At 42.9% G+C, this 21,140-nt stretch overlaps 1 protein-coding gene across 2 annotated transcripts; it reads left to right on the top strand.

The window, feature by feature from the left end:
- The first annotated feature begins 1,096 nt into the window (after nt 1–1,096).
- On the top strand, nt 1,097–20,341 carry SUSD3 (sushi domain containing 3). Of its 2 annotated transcripts, none has more exons than XM_026857792.1 (5): nt 1,097–1,231; nt 4,797–4,985; nt 6,449–6,596; nt 9,495–9,659; nt 19,941–20,341. In XM_026857792.1, the coding sequence occupies exons 1-5, from the start codon at nt 1,222–1,224 to the stop codon at nt 20,152–20,154; spliced, it is 726 nt and encodes a 241-aa protein (XP_026713593.1). In that variant the 5' UTR covers nt 1,097–1,221; the 3' UTR covers nt 20,155–20,341. The 2 variants fall into 2 exon arrangements, with proteins under 2 accessions (XP_026713593.1, XP_026713591.1); XM_026857790.1 differs by lacking the exon at nt 1,097–1,231 and adding an exon at nt 1,246–1,593.
- The last annotated feature ends 799 nt before the right edge of the window (nt 20,342–21,140 follow it).

Here is a 21,140-nt window from a genome sequence, read left to right as displayed (position 1 = left end):
CCCAACAAGCTGCGTTTCTTTTTTCAGACAATGTGCTCTTACAGATGTCTTCTGTAGGTACCCTCCTGTTTTACTGTGTGCAGTTGTCCAGATGGTTCCCCCCAAGAACTGACCCTGGGGAACAGCTGCCTGCACAGCTGCTGTTGCAGTTCTTGCATGTCTCTATCAGACTCCGGAGCACAAAGCTCCCCTGGGCAGCAGCGGCCAAGCCTGGCCCTGCCCGCTGGTCCTTACAGCCTGTGTGTGCAGAGGGCTGTATTATGGTGCATGTGGCTTGTGCCACGCCTGGACCTCCTAAACCTCCCCCAGGGGAATAACTTTGTAAGGCCGTACCCACGTGTTGGAAGGCAGACAGGTCTGTAAGAGCTTTCCAGCATCTTGGCTTTAGAGTGACTTTTGGGAACCAATTAAATAGGTAGGAAAAGTCAAATCGTGCCATTTCTGCCACATGCTTTTGTTAGAAAAGGTTGAAGCAGGTTACCTGGTGCTGCCAAGCAGTAGGAGGTCTCCATAACTTCCTTCCCCATGGCTGTGGCACAGCTGGGGACCTTGTTCAGGCTCGGCAGCTTCAAGAGCCTGGGTCTCCCCACCTCACTTTTACTGCTGATTGATGTCATATTTAACACTTAATTTCTCAAAAAGCCATGCCAGTGTCTGATTTTTCTAGTGGGAGGATAAACTACTCCTGGTAGCCATTTGCTGTTGCAGCACTTCATGCATTTAAGAGCCCAGCCCTTGCAGGAGTCATGGCCAGCTCTGCGAGAGCACAAAGGCAGGGTGGTTGCGAGGGGACTCATGGCAGGGCCATGCGGTTTCACTCACACAAGATGTTTTTTGTGAGTGAACATCTGCTTTATTTCATATTTCACTTCTATCTGCTTTTCTTCTGCTTTTTGACACAGTGAGCTCTTCCAAGACCACTTCTGGGAGGCTGCTGTGGAGTCCCTGCCTATGACTTCAGGGACACTAATTTCTAAGGCGTGCTTCTGTAGGAATATAGGCTTGCAGAAATAATACCAGGATGTTTATTTTCTGCGGGGTTTATAAAACCTAATATTCTGTCTCTTTCTGGCATCTGGTTATTCCAGCGTGTTTTTAAGTTGCATTAAATAGTCAACAATAAACAACACAAAGGCTTGAGTTAGATGTGTATGGGAATAATGAGGCAAAGTCATGAACTGATCCCTTTCTGCACAAACAGTGAGTAGCAATCTTGATAACATGCTTTCAGGTAATTATTACTGTGGTTTAGATAATGTTGGTATATACTTATGTGATGTATTTGATTTTTAGTCTCTATGTTTCTCTATGGAAGGAGCACAGGAAATGTTTAATGGGCAGGCACGCCTAGATTGCTCTCTCAATTTTGCTCTCTTAGCAGCAAAACATAAATCCATAGCTTGCTGACAATGAAACCATATGGTAAGTCTTTCTCACAATTCGGTTTTGCAATATAGATAATCCTGGCTGTGCATGAGAAGAGATATTTTGGATTATTTTGTCTTAATTCTTGCATTATTCTTTATTTTTCAGTGTCTGGAAATTACATATGTACCTAAGCCCAGAGGTTTGGGTGAATGAAGAATTTATGGAATATGCTACACTTCAGTGTCTTTACTTTGAGGACACTTATTTGTCATATGAAATAATCTGTTTATTTACTATAGCTAGTGCCCTTCTCTGTTGGCAGGCGGTAGCAGCAGATTCAGATACTTTTGGAACGCTGAATATCCTCTTAGTGTAAAGCCAAACTAAAAAATGCATTTGTATAAATCAGCTCTTGCTTTACAAGAAGCTGCAGAAGTATCTGCAGGAACTTGAAGGTGTTCAACTCTTTGTGCCCTGAAGAGAATTGGATGGCTGATGGTCATCTCGATTCGGTAGATTTAGTCAGATAAACATGCCTGAAGAGTATTGAAAGGCTAAGTCTATATGGAACATCTGCTTATATAAATGTAAGTGTGGAAGTTTACCTAAATAATGATTTTCTGGAGACAGAAGGGTAAAATTAACCTAGCGGAAAAGTGAATGCAACAAGTAACTGCAAAAGCATTATAGATAGTTAATAACAAAGAATGCTGTAGCTTACAGAAGAGATTTCACAAATGAGTTATTAGAAGAACATTGATGATTAAAATGAGGGCAAATTTTATCCAGAGATATTAAATCCAAACTTGGATGAAATTCACAAAGTCATACAGCAAAAGTCCATCTATGCATTTCAATAAAAGCATTTTTAAAAAGCAAAAAATAGTGGCACATTCAATGTTTTGACTTTGGTGTGAAAAATTGTGTTGAAAAGCTCTTAGAATCTTAGAAGAAGAAATAGTATTTCTGCTCTGGCCAAGTGCAGGTGCATGAAATGCAGTTGCTGAACTTTCAGCTCAGCATCTGTGTAAAGCCATGTCTAGAAGCTTTCAAAAGTTTAGCTCTCATTAGCTGTCATTAAGATGAGCCTCTGGGGTTCCTGCCCCAATTACATTCACATGGGAATGATCCTCTGGGAATGACATAATGCTGTTACAGCCCCGGCCAAAGCAAGGCAATATCCATGGTTTCAAGGGATACTGGCTGTTAGAAATCTTTGTAGTCCTCAAGGGAAGCAAAATATTTTAAAATCCATGGCTGAGGAATAATGCTGACAAGGTCACAAGTGTTCAGAGGTTTTAATCACTCGGCATATAGCATCATGGGCAAGGACAGTGCAGGAAAGGGTCAAGAGCACTTGAACCAGCTACAGCTGCACGCATTACTCAGGATGGTCAATGCTGGATTAAATGAAATATGTCTTGAAAGAAAGATTCCAGTGCCAAATGATCTATTCTTTGGTGAGCAGAAGCTGAATAATGAGTCCAAGGTAAACTAGTAAGTCTACTGAAAGCAACTAATGAGCACTGCTGTGGTGGCTAAGCAGATGTACTTTGAACACAACTTGGCTCTGAATTGCTCTTCTGTATCTTGAGCAGCTACAAGTGTCACCAGTGTGAAGTCTGTGTATGTGATCCAGTATCTAAAAATAGCCTTGAAAGTGTAAAATGCAAAAATGTAGATATATTGCAGCTTAGAACAATGTTTTTTCATGGCAAGTCTCTGGGTGATTAAGGTAAAAAGAAAAGCCTGAGCTTGTAAGGCTCCTCTGGAGTGAGGAGGAAGGCTGTGCAATGCACACACCCCATGTATTCCAGTAATGGGATTTTGGAGGGAAGCACAAGAGATGATGGGAAACAACCCTCTAGAAAATATTTGCTCTCATTGAGATGAATTGCTGCCACAGTAAGAGACTGAAAGAAGTGGCAAAACAAACAGAAATAATCTGCATGGAATTAAACCAGGCATGTTCTTAAAAACTGGTCCTCAGTACATACTTACTTAGTAGATTAGACCAGTAATTGTCACTGTGGCTTTTGTTTGGTCTTTTGCTGAGATTTTTTGGGGTTTGTTTGCAGGGAGCTGGGGTTTTTAAGAGCGTAAATTGAAGATAGGTAGTAAGCCTGTCTGCTGGGGTTTGATCACAGGAGCTTAACATTAATTAATGACCAGGGGGGAGTTTTAATATTAAAAAGAAAATAGATTTGCTATCAACATGTGATTCTGTCAAGGTGTTCTCAAGGAGACTGTTAAAACTCTACATTTCATTTGCCTGCAATTGTGGGAAACATTATCCCCGTTTTATTTTTTTTTTATGACATAGTGCCTGGTCTGGCCTTGCAACTGCAACGCAGTTGCCTCTGAGTCTGCTGAAGTAATTTGGAAATCCTGTGAAAGACAGGGAACTTGGGTTCTGATGTAGAAGCGGTTCTGATATTTAGTAAATGTTTTTTAAAAAAGAAAAAATATTATTAAAAGAGTTTCCAGATTCTGTCAGTGCACATGTACAAACCCAGAACATTTATTTATTGTTGTTGTTTTTGAAGTGTATCTGGATGTCATATGTCTTAATGACCAATCATTAAAATTTGTGTTTAAAATGAGTGTGAAACAAGGAGTGTTGTGACAATAAAACTCAATGTATAAAGTTAGTGGCTGACATTAGGTGGCCAAGAGAACAGCTCCATGACTCAAAGAACAGCTGTATGAACAACAAAGAAATAGAAAGAGAAAAGATGAATGAACAAAAATGTACTAAAAAATGAATGATGGACTATAAAGCAGAGTTGTCACTTGAAAATGGAGATAAGATGGAGATAAGATTAATGTACTTGTGCTGTATGTGTCTCTCTGTCCCCTCCCTGTGACTTTTGAACCCACTGGCTCAATTCAGCCAAGACCAACAGAGGTGCAGGGCTCTTGAATGATAGGAAGTTTCTGTAGGATCATGAGAAGATGCTACCAAGTAGTCTGAAACGCTGAAATATGTGATCAGTCCATTAGATCATGGAAAGTTTGCATGGGGGAGGATGTGTTGCAAATACTCCCAGCATGGAAGCTGCCAGCCTGAGCACTTAATTAAACACACAGAGTCCAACAAGACAGGACTCTGTAGGAGACCATGACACTCACAGAATAACTTTTTTTTTAATGTTTAATATGTATCAGTCTGAGCAGATAATGTTGCAACAGGAGTAAAACCCCTCTTTGCGATGGGGGTCAGGGCAGTGGAGCTGTTGAATGTCGCGGAAGAGGGTTTGGCCTTGGACACGAACTTGGCAGAGCAGTCAGAATTGCCCACCCCGAGGTCTGTTACTTGTTTTAACTGTTAACTTGGACTGATTTACGATCTGATCGCAATAAAATTTAAGTGGACCTTTGCTTTTGGCTCTGGCACTGCATTGTCTTGCTTTGGTTTTCTTCTGCAGGGCAGTGCAGCCGCATCTTCCCTCCCCGGCTTGGCACGCTGCAGGTCATTCACGGCAATGGCACAGCCGTGGGGACAGTGATAACGTTCCAGTGCTCTGCCGAGCACCAGTTGGAGGGACCAGGCGTCATCACCTGCATTTGGAAAGGGAACAGTACCCAGTGGACAGCCGGAGTGCCCTTCTGCAAGCGTAAGGTCCTTTTCAAACCATTCCCAGTCCTTTTCGGACTGTGTTTATTCTGCCCTGCCTATCTCCTACAATGCTAGGATTAATTCTAGACATCTGTGCAAGGAAAAAGACAAACTCAATTTCCTTCAAAGTTGCCCCCGCTGACTGCAATTGCGTTCCATGTGTGTTCTGACATCATTCATTATCATAACACAGAAAAGACTCTGTCAGGTTTATGCCTGATCTCATGTCACCGACTTCAGTAGTGTTGCACCCAGAGTAACTGGCTCTGTAGCTGCAAGCTGTATCTTTCTTTAGAATAGGTATAGATATGACCAAGTAATGTGCAAGCATATTTTCAAATCCTCTAATCTCCCGGCTTTCTTTTCTGAAGAAATTTTTGCTATAAAAGAATCGCAGGTTGTTGCCTGTGGGCAGCCACATGGGAAAGTTAGCATAATGACAAATAGTGTTTGAATGGCAACAACATTAACTACCTTTCCTGCTGTATTCCTTCTTATTTACTATAAGGTTGTTAGTAATCTGACTAGAAGTCAAACATGGGACCTCTGAGCTTTGAGAATCTCAGTCAGTGTCTCAGACCTTGTATAATTTTAAATAGTCAGTAGATGGATGGCTCTTTTAGACGCTTACCACTCTCTCACAAACTCAGCTATTTCTGTCTTTCATTTGAGAGATTCTGTTAAAGAAAAATGAGGGAAATCCTTCCCTCCAGAAGCTGCAGAAATATGACACTTTGTGTGGAGCTCAGCTGAACCATTTCTGATAATGGTCATCTTGGTGCTGGAAGAACTAGATGAGTTTTGCAGCAAGACATGCTTAGTGCTCCAGATGAGCTGGTAGAGATCTGCCTTAGCTGTGCCACACCACATTACCATTCCTCCATTTGTCTGGATGATTCACTTCCAGCATCAGATCACTGTGAACACTCAGTCCTGCATATACTGTCCCTTCTATCCTGCATCCTTCCCCAAACAGAGAAAGACCTGTTGTTTGCTGCCTGGCAAATAGGATGTAATTATATGGAACTGTCCTCACTCTAAAGGGCTTCTTTAAACCCATTTATCCCTGTCAGTATTTGTTTTTGCAGCTCCAGTCCTTGTTAACAATTGCTTATAAGAGTCTGCTAGCTCATCTGCATTTGATATGTTGACAAAGTTGTGCTTTTTAGCTACTGGAGTGCTAAAGGCATTGTGTTTAATTAATTGCAGTGGTGAAAGACTTGTGAACAATTCATTAGTGTATTATAAACAGGAGATTTTTAAATAGACGAGTTTGAGGCTTGTGTAGCTCTTAACTGAAGCCAAGATACTCTGGTATCTTGATGCATACTGACTTGAAAGTCCTCACTATTATTAGCAGAAGTGTGAAGCAGGTAGGCTTCAGCATGGTTTAATGCAAATGTGAAAGATAAATTAATGGGTTGACCTTAGAAACATGCTTCTGTGTTTGCTTTCCTGCAGCCATATCAAAATATGAGACCTTTGGATTTAAGGTTGCAGTGATTGCCTCCATTGTGAGCTGTGCCGTCATCCTGCTGATGTCCATGGCTTTTTTAACTTGTTGTCTTCTCAAGTGTGTGAAGAAAAGTGAAAGGAGGAGGACTCAAAGGTATGTCAAGAAAAGATTCTTAAACTGGCCTAAGACTATACATCATATGGACTCCATTCCTGTGATAGCAGAGAGCTTCAAAGGACTTTATGCTTGCAATACCACAATGATGTTAGTTATTTAAAATCCTTAACTTGTAGGTCGGGCTTTAGGCATAGAAGGACATGAAATTCAAGAGTGGTTTAGGTACCTAATGTATGTTAATATCAGATGATCTCAGCGGGCCTGGGTAGATCGGGATTTACCCAGGATTATGCAGATGAACATACAAGTCTTATTTGCTGGCCCAGTCTTTCTCTCCTTGAATTATTTAAGATTATTTAAGTTTTCCCTTCTTCCCTCTGTCTTCCCCTTTTTTTTTCCCTTTTCTTTCCTTGAACACTGCTAGGAAAATTAATCTACCCGTGTCCAAATCATCAAAGCCCTCACTGTCTGCAAAGCATACTTAAAGCTGTCACAATGCAGAGCTGGAAAGATGTAGGGTTTTGTCTTCTGGTTTGAAGCACAAATCAGTGGGCAGGATTATGAACAGACATGAAAAGAAGTAAAATTTACCAATCCAGCCCATTATAAAAACTCCGTGTAAAGGGTGCTGCATGGCCACACCTGGCTGTACCCTAAAGCCGAGCCACTGCTGTTCATGGAGTATCCCTCCAAAGTCACCTGCTGCAGAAGGTTTTCTCCAGGCTCCTCTTCTCCACTTCCCTCTCACTTCTCCAGCATATTGTTCCCACCACTGCAGGTAACTCAGTGGGATGGCTGCACCCCATCCTGCTGATGCCTGCTGTGCAGGCAGTAAGCTGCACTTTAGGTTTATTTTAAGCCTCTTCTTCCTTCAGATAAGTGTTTGGAGTGAGGCAGAGTAGTGGCAGAGTAGAGGGAGACTGGGGAGGACACAAATGAAGGTCTTGCTGCTCCAAGCTGTGTTTTATCTAGAGCTGCGTGGGAACCAGCTTAGGGGGGAAATTCTGTCATTTTGAAATCTGATTGTACCCAAAATACAGATTTTCTATTTCCCTTGAGAGGATTTTGTGAGGAAAAAAAAAAAAGTCTTTGGTGTCATTCATAATACTAGTTTTTCACAGATAGCATGAAATAAATTTTGAAATCAAAGGGTTGATAGGCATTTTTTGAATCACCACTTTTCTTTTTTGGTAAGACTATTTGTATCAAAGTCCATGTTTTTCATTTATTTTAAATGAAGTTTTGTCAAAATTAGCTGTTCACATGACATTGATGACTTGATATTTTTCTCTTACAAAAGAAAAGCCCTTCACACCAGACGTTTTGACCTAGTTCTGTCATCAGGACATAAAATAATCCACTTTGCTGGGAGCTTCTCGGTTCCATGCTGCCCTCTGTCCTCCCTTGACTGCCTCCTGAAGGAGCTGCTGCAACCCAGCCTGGCCACAACTGAGCCCTGGTCCGGGGGGGAAACCTGGGGACACTATAGACATTGTGTGGCTTGGCCCCACTGTCAGAAAGTCACTGAGATGATGTAGAAACTGTCCACATCACATGAGAAGGAGTAACGCATCCCTGTGTGAAACTTGCTCAACCCACAGCCCATGCTACGGACTGCCTGCTGCAGTGTAGCTTCTCTTTTGTCGATGTAGCTGGAAAATGTGGATCAACTTTTGAATGCTAAAAGCATTCATTTGAAGAGAAGCTGCAGGCTTGACAGCTTAATACAAAATGAGGATACTTGGTCGGGCATTAGTTAAATAAGTGTCTCTTAGACCATCTCTGAAAGAAAAGGGAGTCTTTACCGTGGAGTAGGGAGGATGTCCTCATCTTGCCTTTAGCTTTGGACTCTGCCTGTCTACTTTCTTTGGTCTCTCTTAATTGGTCTTAATAGAAGAAATCACATCTCTTACAAACCTGTTTTGCAAGGTGTCTGATGATCTTTGAAGTACCATCTTGTGTGTTATCCTTGCATTTGGAGAGAAAAATGACAAAAGCTGCTGAGAATCCTCACATAACTTAGCCTCCTCACAGATCTTGTCCCACCGCGTGAGCGCATCTGCCATTTTCTTTGGGAGGAGCAGGGTTACATCTTGAGAGGACAGAAATGACACCAGCATCAGCATTGCCAGCCCTCACAATTTAATCTTGCCCCTTCAGCTAGTGTGAATGTCTGTGATTATGTGAATCGTACACTTCTTTTAAAAACAAGAAAAGAAATTGTGATTCTTTTTTTTTTTTTTTTTTTTTCCCCCAAAGTTGTAGAAAGCAGCGTGAAAAGCACCTTGAGCATTTTGGAAAGAAAATGCTGAAGGCAACCAAATAAGCTCTGCTTTTAACAAAAGCAACATTAGCTGTCTCTTCCATCTTTAAGTCAATTCATCTTTTCAACCTGACCGGTGATTTTGGAACCCTTAGGAATGTCAGTGCTGCAAAAATTCACAGAAAATGCTTCTTTTTCTGAAATAATTTATTCCATAAAATGGGGATGGTCTGTAGACTTTTTACATATGACAGCATCTGGCCTGACATGTGTCACTGATGAAGGTCCATGAGAAGAGTAACACAACATCATGCCTTACATGACTTTCCCTATTACCTGGAGTCTCAAAATCCTCTGAATCAAACTGACATAATTATTGGGGTGTTGTTTCTTTGAACTATCCACAGGTGCTCATAAGAAAATGGTTCTTTTTTGTTTGTTTCTTTGCTTGCTTTTTGAGGAGTGCTGGATAATACTTAAAATAACGCTATTTTACAGAATATTATTTATGCTATTTAAGAAACCCCCACCTTAAGGTATTTAAGCCTCTGGAAATTTGGCTTGTGTTTAAGTGCTGTCTTCAGTAAACCTGGATTTAGGTGGTCAGATAAAAGCTCAGATATGAAGCTATTTATCACAGTAATGTATTTTACCCCTTGCTTTATTCACAGAGATATGCAGCTTTGGTACCAGCTCAGAACTGAAGAACTAGAGCACATGCAAGCTGCTTACTTTGGTTTTAAGGGAAGAAACAACAACAACAATAAGAAACTCAGGAATAAATCCGTATTTGATGATGTGACTAACATGGCATATGATAACCAAGGCTTCTACAGGTAAGGCTATTAAGATACAGTGGCTTGGAATGAGTTTGTTGAACAAATTTTAGAAAGACAGTTCCTCAAAAATGCATTTTAAAGTGATGCCCCTGAAGAGGATATGATGCCAGTGGATTGTCAGGGCTTGTTCTTGAATTTACCTGTCTTGTGGGGAATTAATGTTGCCAGAAGGCGAGACAGCAGAGAAGCTGAGCATGACCTCCCTCCTTACAGCTCCTTTCATCTATCCCCAGCAGTGCCTGGTTAAGCCTGTCTGCAGGAAAGGTTGCACCAGATTAACTGGAGAGAGGTTTTTAATTGGCTTTGTTAAACTGATGCTAAATGGCGGCAGGAAAGTCACTACTCTGTATTGGTTAGTGGTACCAAGGTGCCAGCTTGCCTAAGAGCCTTAGGAGAGGAGGCAGCCAGGGACAGCTGGGGCTGTGGTATGGCTCAAGGTGAGCATTGAGTACGACCATTTAGCCCTTGGTGACTGCAAAAGCTCCCTTGAGCAATACCAGGTATTTATCAAGGTGTGCAGGACAAACACGATGGGATCCTAACCCACAAGGCAGTGTGAATGCTCACAGTGAAATAAAGTGCATCACAGGCTGTGGATGGTGGGCAGAGGTATTGTTTGTGTCAGTCCAAAATCATCTCTGAAAGTGTCCAGATGTGTTATGACTGGATGTGTTGTTGCTGACAAAAGAAAACCAGAAAATGAGTATGTGTTACATCCTAATGCTGGTTTGCTATTACCATTCATATAAACACACGTCACTGTGTCTTTTATATCCTTTGGGTTCTGCTTCGTTGTCATGTATGATAATATATAGCACATTCCTTGTTTGCTTTGAATTCAGTGCTCACTTGTACAGTTTTTATGTACAGCAGTATCTATGATTTGTAGTGGTTACCTGCAGAAAGCAATTTTATGCAGATTATAAACCTACTTCCATGTCACAGTGCAGCTGGAAATCATATTCAAATAGAGCACTTGCACAAAAGTCTGATGGCTGCTTAATCAATTTCTAGCTTTGGGTGATTTCAGGAAGATGTATAAACCTAATTAAATGCTGATTATAACCTAAATGGTTTTTAGAAGACTCGGGATGCAATTTTTAATTTTGGTTCATGTTTTGAATAAGTGTAATCTACTTTTAAAATAACATGAGTAAACTTATAAAGGGCTGTAAACAGAGGTTAGTGCTCTGCTGGAGTCTTGAGCTCCTTCTGGGTTCTTATCTGCACCACTCCACTGAGCAGAAGCTGCTGTATTATGTTTACCAAATTTTGTACACCTTTTCTTGACTGAAAGTAGCAGGGAATATACAGTTCCTCCAGATAAGCAGCTTCTCTGGGGCCAGAAATCAACAAGTTTATTATTTCTTTAGAAAATTGGAGAATGTATAAACTTCAATGGGGAATTGCAGAGGACAGGAGGAGGAAAGCCTCTGAACTCTTCTTCTCCTATGTAGAACAGTACACATGCTGTGTTAAATACTGGCACACATACCCAGCTCCTGATGCACGAGGCCCACTGTTAATCAAGGTGTACTGTATTTCCACCATGCAGAGTGATGTGATCTTGGCTAATCACTAGCCAGAGCAAAAAACAGCTAGGAGAGAAGGTGTATTAATCTCTGCACCCCAGAGCCAAAAGTCTAGCTGTTTCGCACATGGTGAACGGGCACCGCTTCTAATCAGAGATGGAAATGGTATTGAAGCTGACAGACTCTGAATAAATCTCTCTTGGAATTGCTTTAGGAACAGGTGTGACCCTTCATCAATTTGTACCTTGTCCCTTTCTTCACTCAAATAAGATATGTTTAATCAAGGTTAGTAAAAGATGCTGATTTCTACTGTTTAATTCTGTTAAATGGATCTATGCACAGGATGCGTGTGGGAATTCTAACGTATTTCATGCCAACTCTTGGAGACGACAAATGTGTTTGTGTTTCATTTGCAAGACTTACTTTTTGTGTGTAGAAAATTAAGCTAATTTTCATCATCCTGTGCACATCCAGCTTATTGGGAACAGCAGGACAGTGCAGGCAAATCCCCGGGGAGGTGCAAACAAGAAGCTGGATTATGGTGGGAATGCCAGCATGAAGGCACATGGGCACTACCTGGGTGGTGTCTGCGGTACCTTTCTCTGTTTAACATGAAGTGGACGTGTTGGCAGCCTACGCTGCTCTAACTGTATTGGTGTTGCTATAGTGGTGGGGCTGTTACAGCATCGATTGTCTGAGGAAATAAATAAAGGCATGTGGTGTGGTTGGAAAAAAGCAGCAAAACCGAGGGCAAGCAAGCCCAAAGGAAAGAGTCTGTGTATTGCTGTGCACATGTGAACCTAAGTGTGTGTCCATGGTCACAAACAAGCCAAAAGATAATTTAACCAAGGCTTCATAAGGAAGGTTTAGACTTGACGTTAGGAAGCTTTTCCTTACCAAGAGGGTGGTCACACCCTGGAAGGGGCTTCCTGGAGAGGTGGTCAATGCCCCAGGCCTGTCAGTGTTTAGGAGGCATTTGGACAATGTCCTTAATTTGCTTAAGTTTTCAGTCAGCACTGGAAGTGTCAGACAGTTGGACTAGATGATTGTTGTAGGTCCCTTCCAACTGAACTATTCTATTCTATTCTATTCTATTCTATTCTATTCTATTCTATTCTATTCTATTCTATTCTATTCTATTCTATTCTATTCTATTCTATTCTATTCTCTGAGCAAATCAGAAATCCTACTTTGTTTTTCTAATAAGGAACTGTCCTACGAAGCACGGGGGGCTAATAATTTCCTCCCTGCCTTTTTCAGGGCTGTGGTACACATTGTCCTCTGTGATACAGCCACGGGAAGTGGCTCTGCAACCCACTTAGATGGGGAAGGCTGAGACATGAGAGGTGCCTGTCTGAGAAAGGAGTGGGTGGAGGCTTGGCAATTTAAGTTGTTTTTACGATAGCATTTCCTTTTCTTATAGAAAACTGTTCTGCTGCTTCTTCATGTAACATATGAAGTATCTGGAAGAGTGATAACTCCTCCACCCTTGAAGAAGACCCTCTTGAGTATATCTTAGCCTATTTTTGACTAGAAAAGGATGTAGGTCATGCTGCTTTTCAGACTTAATTGCAATAGATTTAGAGATTAACATTTTGATTCACCACTTTAGGGATCAAAAATACTGTAAGAACACATAAAATAAAAAGCCAACTTTTTTCAGGTAAGCCAATATTAAATAAAACAAAAAGGCAACTTTCAGACAGGTAAGATATTTGTTATGGTTTACAGAGTAATTTAGGATTAAAAAACTATCACCTCTTAAACCAGTGCCTTAGTATGCTGATGAGCTAATTTTGGCTGTAATGAGGTGACACAATATGGATGCAGAATGCTGGTGGACAGAAGTTATAAATAATGTAGGAGCCCAGCTGTTGAACAGTAGAGACTCCAGTGTGCTGTTCTGGCCTTGTCTGCCCTGAAATAAGATCTTTTTCCCCTTGTGTTTGAAGCATGGAACAAAGGTGAGGAATATATAGTTTTGTAGGGAAATGTTGAATTTTAGTGGCAACTACTCTAATTATAGTGAGCCCCATTCTGGCTTCTTGGCTGCTTGAACAAATTGCTTTATAATACTGAGAAATGTGTCTACAAATACCTGGGATTGTTAACCACAGAATACAGTTACTGTTGATGCCACCGCTTTAATTTGGATGTAAGGAAACCTAATGAGAATAAAAATACCAATTTTTTTAGCAGAAAGCCTTATATGCAGGAGCTGCAAGCATTTACAGCACATTTTCTCTTTTATAATATTTGAAGAGCTAACTAATGTTGAGCAGGGAAAGACAAGTTACAAGGCATGGGGCCGCTGGGAGGGACATGTTTTCCCCAGTGTTGCTTCTCAAAAGTTTAGAGCAGAGATAGCAGGTTGCGGGACGCAGAGGTTCGAGACAGATTAGCTGAAGAAAAGGGTCTGCCATCTATGGGAGGGAGATTAGCTGCTGCTCTGGGCCACATAGATAGAGGAGAACAATGTGCATGAATCTCCAAAACAGCTCCCCAGGAGGACTGCTAGGCAGAGACAGGGCTTGTCGACATGGGGGTATATTGGGAATAGCTCTCACAGCCTGACTGCAGCATGTGTCAGGAGAAAAGCCTAAAGTCAGTACATTATATTCTGCTCTCTTTAACATTTGAAGATTTAAAAGTCTTCCTGGTTCTGCATGAGAATGGAACCAGGACTGTTGGCATCGTTCATCCAAAGTGAGAGAGTTGCCAAAAGCCGTGGAGAGCACCGCATCTGCTTGGGCTTAGACAGGCACTGTGGGTCTTGCTGGGGAGAGCCCTGAGCACTGGGGGCATTTGGCATTCCGAAGGAACTTGCTTTTGAAACACCATGCTAGGTCCTTCTGAAATGGGTATGTTATTTTTGCATCAGTTATTTTCTGAGGAAGACTGACCCTGCAGCGATCCTTCTCTGGAATACTTGCTTTGGCAATCTCCACCCGAGGTGAGCAGTCCTCTTCTGTCCCCAGCAAACAGCCATGGGGGAGAGCTGCCTGAGCAGGCAGGTTGTCCTCTGCCCCGTGACAGGCACAGGGTAAAAGATCAGTAAAGAGAAGCTTAATGACCAGCTGTCCTTCCTATGTGCCAGCTACTGGTAACATTTGAGAGATGGAGTAAGAAAGAGACGATACTGAGACAGCTGGTTTGGAGAAGAAGAGCGGGCAGAGCCTCAGGTGGTCACAGGAGTGTGCTCACCCGCTGCCCTGGGTCAGCTGTAGCTCTTCCCCGGGTCAGTGGTTGGTACAGATAAGTTGAGGCAAGTTTGGCTGTGGGATCCCCTGCCTGGAGTTAAGGTCAGCAAACTCCAGCAGCTTGCTTGTGGTTCCCAAACCGGAATAGCAGCCTCCTCTTTTCCGTTAAGCAGTCCTAGCCATGCCTCTAGGAGAAATCATAAAAATATGCACAATCTAGTGTAATTGTCATGAGAGCAAACAGCAAACCCTTTTTGGCATGCAAAGACATTAAAGAACTGGGGTCTCCACTGTTTGAGCCCTAGCATATTTATACATCAGCATGCACAGTCAGATAGCTGTCCCAGGAGAAATACAGATAACTAGTAATAAGAAGAAGCTGAGAGTGCTCTTTTCAGTTTACATCAGCTTCCTAATTATAGTAAGAATAGCCCCACCTAGGGAAGCCTCTATTCCTTTGCTTTTTCAGCACAACAGTCCTGTAACCTATCCTGGAATAGATGCTCCCTTGTCTCAGGGATGTGCTGTTATTTTGCAAGGGAGAATTGATGGTCCAATGTTTTCGACACTCAGGCAGAACTGAATTTGGCTGTACACTAACTCCCTTTCATCCTCCGTCAGCTAAGACAACAACCAGAAAGAAACTAGTCCAGGTCAAAAATACATCTAAAGAGCAAAAAATAATTTTGGTGATTTTTTGCCCCTGGTGTGGAAGCATTTGGAAGAAGTTGTGCATTCCAAATTTGGACTGTTTTGAGGTGAATTATTTTACATAGCTCTAGGCCAAGTTATAAAACATTCTCTATGAAGTAGCTGATCTGACTGCAGGAGTGAGTTAAATGGATAAGTCCATGTCTCAGTAGGTTTAAAGTCCTCCTTTCAGATATCCACTACAGCTGGAGCATATTATCAAGAAGAAAAAAATCTCTTCTGCAGAGAAACAGGCTAGTATATTCTATTCTCTCACGGAAGATATTTTTAGTACCTGAAATTTTTGTACCGGAGCCTTTTCTGATTACAAGATGCATTACCAGTGTACCTGGCAAAAATCAAGTAACGACAGTCCAACAAAAAAAGGTGTCCAAGTGAAAAGGTTTTGCAAAAAACCAGAAGCCAACATGCTTTTAGGAAAGGCAGCTCGGCGTTTTTAGTCAGTCCAAGAACTGATATGCAAGGTTGGTGAAATTAGCTCATAGCTTTGGCCTCCATGGTAAAATAAAATATGATTTCTTTTTCTCTTTGATTTAGTGGCTATAATAGTTGAATTTTCCTCTTCCTTGTGTAAGGGGTTGCAAGGAAGGCACAAACCAGAAACTTGTGTTGCTCTAAAAAATGTTCATGTCTGCCCAGGCTTGCTGAGGAGCATGGCTGTAAGCCAAAGGACCTCCTAGAACTACAGGCAGGGATGGGACACTTGGCCACATTCCTACTTTGCCCTCGGCCCCCTTGAGGGCGCTTTCCCAGCTGCTTTTCCCCTCTGAACACCTAAACAGAAGAGATTAAAAAGCAGAAGGATCTGAAGGAAGCAGGATAGTGTGGTGTAGATTTACCACAGTGAAAAGGGACAACTCTTGAAGAAATACCCATATGTAGAGACAGGCTGCTGCAAAGCTTGATGGAAAACAAAAGTCAAACCAGAAAAAAACAACAGGATGCCTAGAATGACTGTCAGGAGATGCATCAGTGGGAGAATTAAGGGGGCAAAACATCTTCTACAGCAGTGACTTAGTGGAAGACTGTTAGAGGTCCTGGGGAAACCAGTTTACCTGGGTGCTTTTGAAGGTCAGCAGCCTCACCAGAGAGCTGGACCCTTCACTCCCTCCCAAAGATCCATGCGTTTTCTTTTATTGTCAGCCTGGCTGTCAGGAATTGCTCTTGTTTGACTGAAAGCTTGGGCATGCAGAGCTGGGGCATGTGGAGCTCAGCCCTGCTGGCTCCTGCCACCCAAGGCTGTGCTGCACCCAAGGCTGTGCTACATGTGCAGGGACGGTTGCGCAGGTATTTGAATGTCTGTGCTACATGTGTATGTGCCCCCCCCCCCACCACCAGCTGCAAGGCTTAAATTGCAGAGTCAGAGAGGGCTGTTCATGGGGCTGCAGGAAGAGGTGTAGGACAGATCATCACTGTGGTTTTTAATGCTTCGCTACATAAAGAATCCTGTGAAATGGCTGCAAAGAACAAATGACTGGTTTAATTCAATTGTACATAATTAATAAGAGTTTCCTACACATGCAATGTTTGTGTGGCCCTTAGGACCAGAGGGGAGGAGATGCAGCACAGGAGAGGGGCATATTTCCTTTTCAAGCTTTTACATAGATTGTCCCACACTGCAGGTTGTGCCAGCTTGAGCTTCTCTATTCATGGAGGGGTTTTTTCCCTCTAGTTTCTTATTACTGTGCTCTGCATTCCCCATCGCCACCTCTCGGAGACTAAAATCTTCCAGTACCTTTTGACACGCATCTTTCAAAGAAAGATCAGGCAGGGGAAGTGAGCTGTGGTTTCATCTGGGGGCCCTGTCACAAAGGGTAGGATAGCTGGCTGCTAAATTATACTGATTTCTGAATTTCAGTCATCGAACGAGCATGAAGGGCGTGTGCACAGCAACATGTGCTTTCAGTAAAGCTGCTATTATTGTTTTCATAATGTTTCCATGATTACCCCAGGGTCTTGTACAAAGTCACCAGACATACAGCAACAAAAAATTCCCCTCCTGTCCTCCAGTATAAAAATCTGTTTTCAGAGCCAGTGCCAGCACCGGGCAGCATTGTGGCAGCCCCTCTGCTCTGAGTTCTCACGCTTCTTAGCAGTCCTGTTAACAGCAGTTTCCCCTCTAGCTAGGAACAGCTCTCAAGTCACACAAAGCAAAATTCTTCTGAATCCTCTAAAACCCATGGACAAATGCTGTGGTGGCTGTTCTTCTCCCCACATGGGAGCTTTGACTCTATCTGTCAAATAAAGTCTGTCCTTGTCAAATATATTCTGCATCTAGCTAGGCTGTTCAGCACCTTGCATCCCTGGGTGGACTTGCATTTCCAGATATGAGTACAGGGAGGTCTTCTAATCCTCTTACTGTGATGTTCTGAAGTAGCCCAGCTGGAAACTGGATTTAAGGTAAGTTGAAGCACTTGAAAAATACTCAGAAGTACAGGGCTCCCAGGATGAAAATGCAAACTGAAGGTGTCATCTGATAGCCAAGCATGCAGAGGAGAGCCCACCACATGCAAGTTTATCTGTCCCTTGTCGACACTGCAGCCCTCTTAACAGCTCTTCTCAGCCTCTGCTTAGGTAGAACTCCACTGACTTCACTGTCCCCCAGATGTCCACAGGGTTTGATGTACTGCAATGAACAGAGGGTGCCTACTGTCACCTCATCCTAGACTTATTTCAGTCAATGGAAGCTTAATAGTTCCTGAAATGGAAGGAGTATAGTTGTCCTCCAAGTACAGTTTTAGTCAGTTTGGCTTTCTGAGGTGGTGGGGGTGGACTGTGGGTTATTACACAGCAGAGTTTCACAATGCAGAGCTTTATAAGAGAAAATGTCAGAATGGGATGAATTCTGCTCAGGTAAACTATATTTACTGCACAAAACCAGAATACTTAGGTTTGAACTATAATCCTGGCAGGGCTATTTGCAAAGGCTGTGGCTACCCCATGCAAAATTTAATCCCAGTTCTTCTTCCTGTACACGCCCTTTTGATTTATTTTGTAACTACTGACTACCATGTCAAGAAGATGGAACTGAGTTCCTCATACTATTAAAAAGAAAAAAAAAAAAGAGCTCAGTAGCAAGTATCTCAGAAGATTTTCTTTCAGCAGTGAGATCTGCAGCATAACTCCATGTAGCCTCTGTTCCCTGATGGCAAGCCACCAGGGTACTCAGGTAGGTGTTCTGGTGTCCAGCACAAAGATACTTGAGGACTTGCTGATGCACCGGGATTAAAAGGTGCAGTTAAAACAGTGCAGGTCAATACAAAGTGTGTAAAGTTACCACAGCGTTTTTCTGAGAAGTAGATGAGTTTGTCGTTGTCCAAATTACAGGTGGGTAAATTCTGCTCATCTGAGCACCTTCTTGATGAGTGTATTCTCACTTTGGTGATACAGTGCCTTCTCGTATCAAAGGCAGAGGTGTTTAAAGATGCCTTTACACTATCTGACTGTAACTCATGACCCAATTAGTTTTGTAATGCAGTTTTCCAGTGAAGAGCAAGAGTTATTCCCCTTTACAGGAAAGATGTACCTATCAGCTGTATACCCACTATGTAGCAGAACAGCAAGAACTCAGTTGTCTGGTTTAATTTTCTGTTATTCTCCTGTGGTTTCTATACGTATGCATGTTCTGTGTATGAGCATTTCTGCTGGCTTTCTGTAACTAATAATTGCAGAATGCAGCTTCTGTTTCCTGAGCAGCTTTTCACGTACAAAACGGTAAGACCGTGTTGTCCTGGATGTGGGTGTGCAGGCTGCTGTGCTCAGTGGCCAGCACCGACCGCTTCAGAGGAAGCTGGAGCAGCCACGTGAGGCAGCTCACCTGCAGTGAATGTGGGGCAAGCAACCTCAGCATCTGCCCCGCGTGCAAGCAGCTGCCGTGGGATAACTGATGGTTTACAAAAGCCCACACACTCAGACTACAGTAATTTCGCACAGACCCAAAAGGGCTGTGTCTTACCTGCTCTGGTTCACAGAGCCGTGTGTGTGCTTAAAGTCTGCTGCATCCATCATGCCTCTGGCAGCAGAGTTCAAGAACAATCTGACGCCATCCCCCCTGTTTTCCTGAACAAGTTGTGTGTAGTTTACTGAGTATCTTTTCAGCAGCTCTGCCATCTCTGCTGCCGCTGCTGCTCTGCTGATACCATCCACGGCTGGGTTATGTGCTGCCTGGGTCAGTAGCCTTTGCTGGCTTACCCCATAGCTGGGCAAAACTTCCTTTCCTGGTGTGGAAATGTGGGGTGCAGGATGGATTGGTGACCACCAGTGCTGCATACACACGTGGCTGGCAAATCCAGAGTCCCAGCCTGCAGTCCCCTCTGGGAGGGCCGGCTGGTAGCCAGCTCAGGCAGACAAGGGCTGAGCACAAGGCACTGTGCAACTGCATTCCATTGGCATCACTGGCAGCTCTACAAATAACCACTTCAGTGCCCCTGGGCACAACTGGCTCTTGTGCTCCCAACAGTGCTCCACTAACCAAGCAAGGACTTTGCTTCTGCACCAGTCTCGGCATTCAAGTGTTCTTAGTAATATTCTCCAGATAGCTAAGCATTAAATTGGAGCTGGGGACTCATTTGATAGAAAGCAAACAAATAACATCTGCCCCAACCCCAAATAAAACCAACCTCGTAAGTCTTTTCAATGTCTGCATCAGCTTGTACGGAGACACAATTATTTGCCCCGCTGCTGCCAACTGGTTTTAATGCTAGGGGAAGTGAGTCCATATGCTACAGCACAAGCTGTTTGAAAAATGCTTGATGTGCAAATAAAATGGATTAGAAAGTTCTGTATCCTCACCAGAGCAAATGAGACAGAAATAACTTTTTCCTTCATGCTTACAGGTTTCAGGAGGAGTGGACACGGGACATCATAGCTCCTGGGTGTTGCAAAGACAACAATCATTTGCCTAAGCTAACCAAGAGTAGTAATGCAGCCGTGAAACAAGCTGTGCCAGGACACAATGCTGCGGTACAGACAGTGAATTCAATACATGTTGTTGAAGTCTATGGACATAAGGATAGTTACAACAAACCCAGCTGTCAGTTACCTGGATAGCTGGTGTCTGAAATACAACTGCTCTTCTGGACCAAAATGAAATTTGGATAGAAACATGTGCCTTAAAGACAACATAGAAAGTTAATTATTCATATGAATTTGGAAGTTTTCTATGTTCCAAGATGGTTATTTAATAGAAATGCTTCAAGGTCTGATACAAATAAAAACATGAATGTTGAGGCTGGCAGTCTGTAGCCATTCTGGTGGTGTGCTATGTATTGTGACCATGACAAAAGCATAATACCACTCTTCTGTACATCTAGAGAGAAATGGTAGCCTGTTTGTATATTTGCCTCATACAAAGTCACTGATGATAATTACACATTCATAAGATTGCAGCCTTTTAACCGGTGTTTTTTGTAAGCATTCAGAATGAAAAAATCCCCCTTATTTTTACACAGTAATAGGATAGAACTACAATAAAATTTGGGTTTTAATTAAGAGCCCCTGTTGTTTTGTATCAGGAAGGCCTTTTTGTTTAATTCAACTGCTCGGTATTCAGAGACCACATGAGACTGGGTGCAGTAGAGGCACATGGAATCACAGAATCATCTCTGCTGGAAAAGACCTTGAAGATCCTCCAGTCCAACCATTAACCTCACACTGACAGTTCCCAGCTACACCAGATCCTTCAGCGCTATGTCAACTCTACTCCCAAACCCCTCTAAGGATGGGGACTCCCCCCCTGCCCTGGGCAGCCCATTCCAACAGCCAACAACCCCTTTGGGAAAGAAATGCTTCCTAATATCTAGTCTAAACCTTCCCTGGAACATCTCCAAACCTACCAGACTGTCGTGGAGGGGGGAGAATATGGAGGGATGTGCTGCCTTATTGCGGCAGGTGCTGCCTGGTGAGGGACCATACCACTGGCCACCGATGGCTGCCGTACCACTGGCCATGGATGGCTGCTGTACATGCTACGGCATGAGAGCAGCCCCTGTGCGGGCATGTGGGTGGGGAAAGGCAGTGCAGCCTTCCTGCCCTAG

Source organism: Athene cunicularia (assembly GCF_003259725.1).
Source record: "Athene cunicularia isolate RWA chromosome 12 unlocalized genomic scaffold, athCun1 chr12_part1, whole genome shotgun sequence".
Lineage (NCBI taxonomy): Eukaryota > Metazoa > Chordata > Aves > Strigiformes > Strigidae > Athene > Athene cunicularia.
The sequence above is the reverse complement of the archived record's forward strand: the minus strand, read 5'-3'. Positions and strand labels throughout refer to the sequence as shown.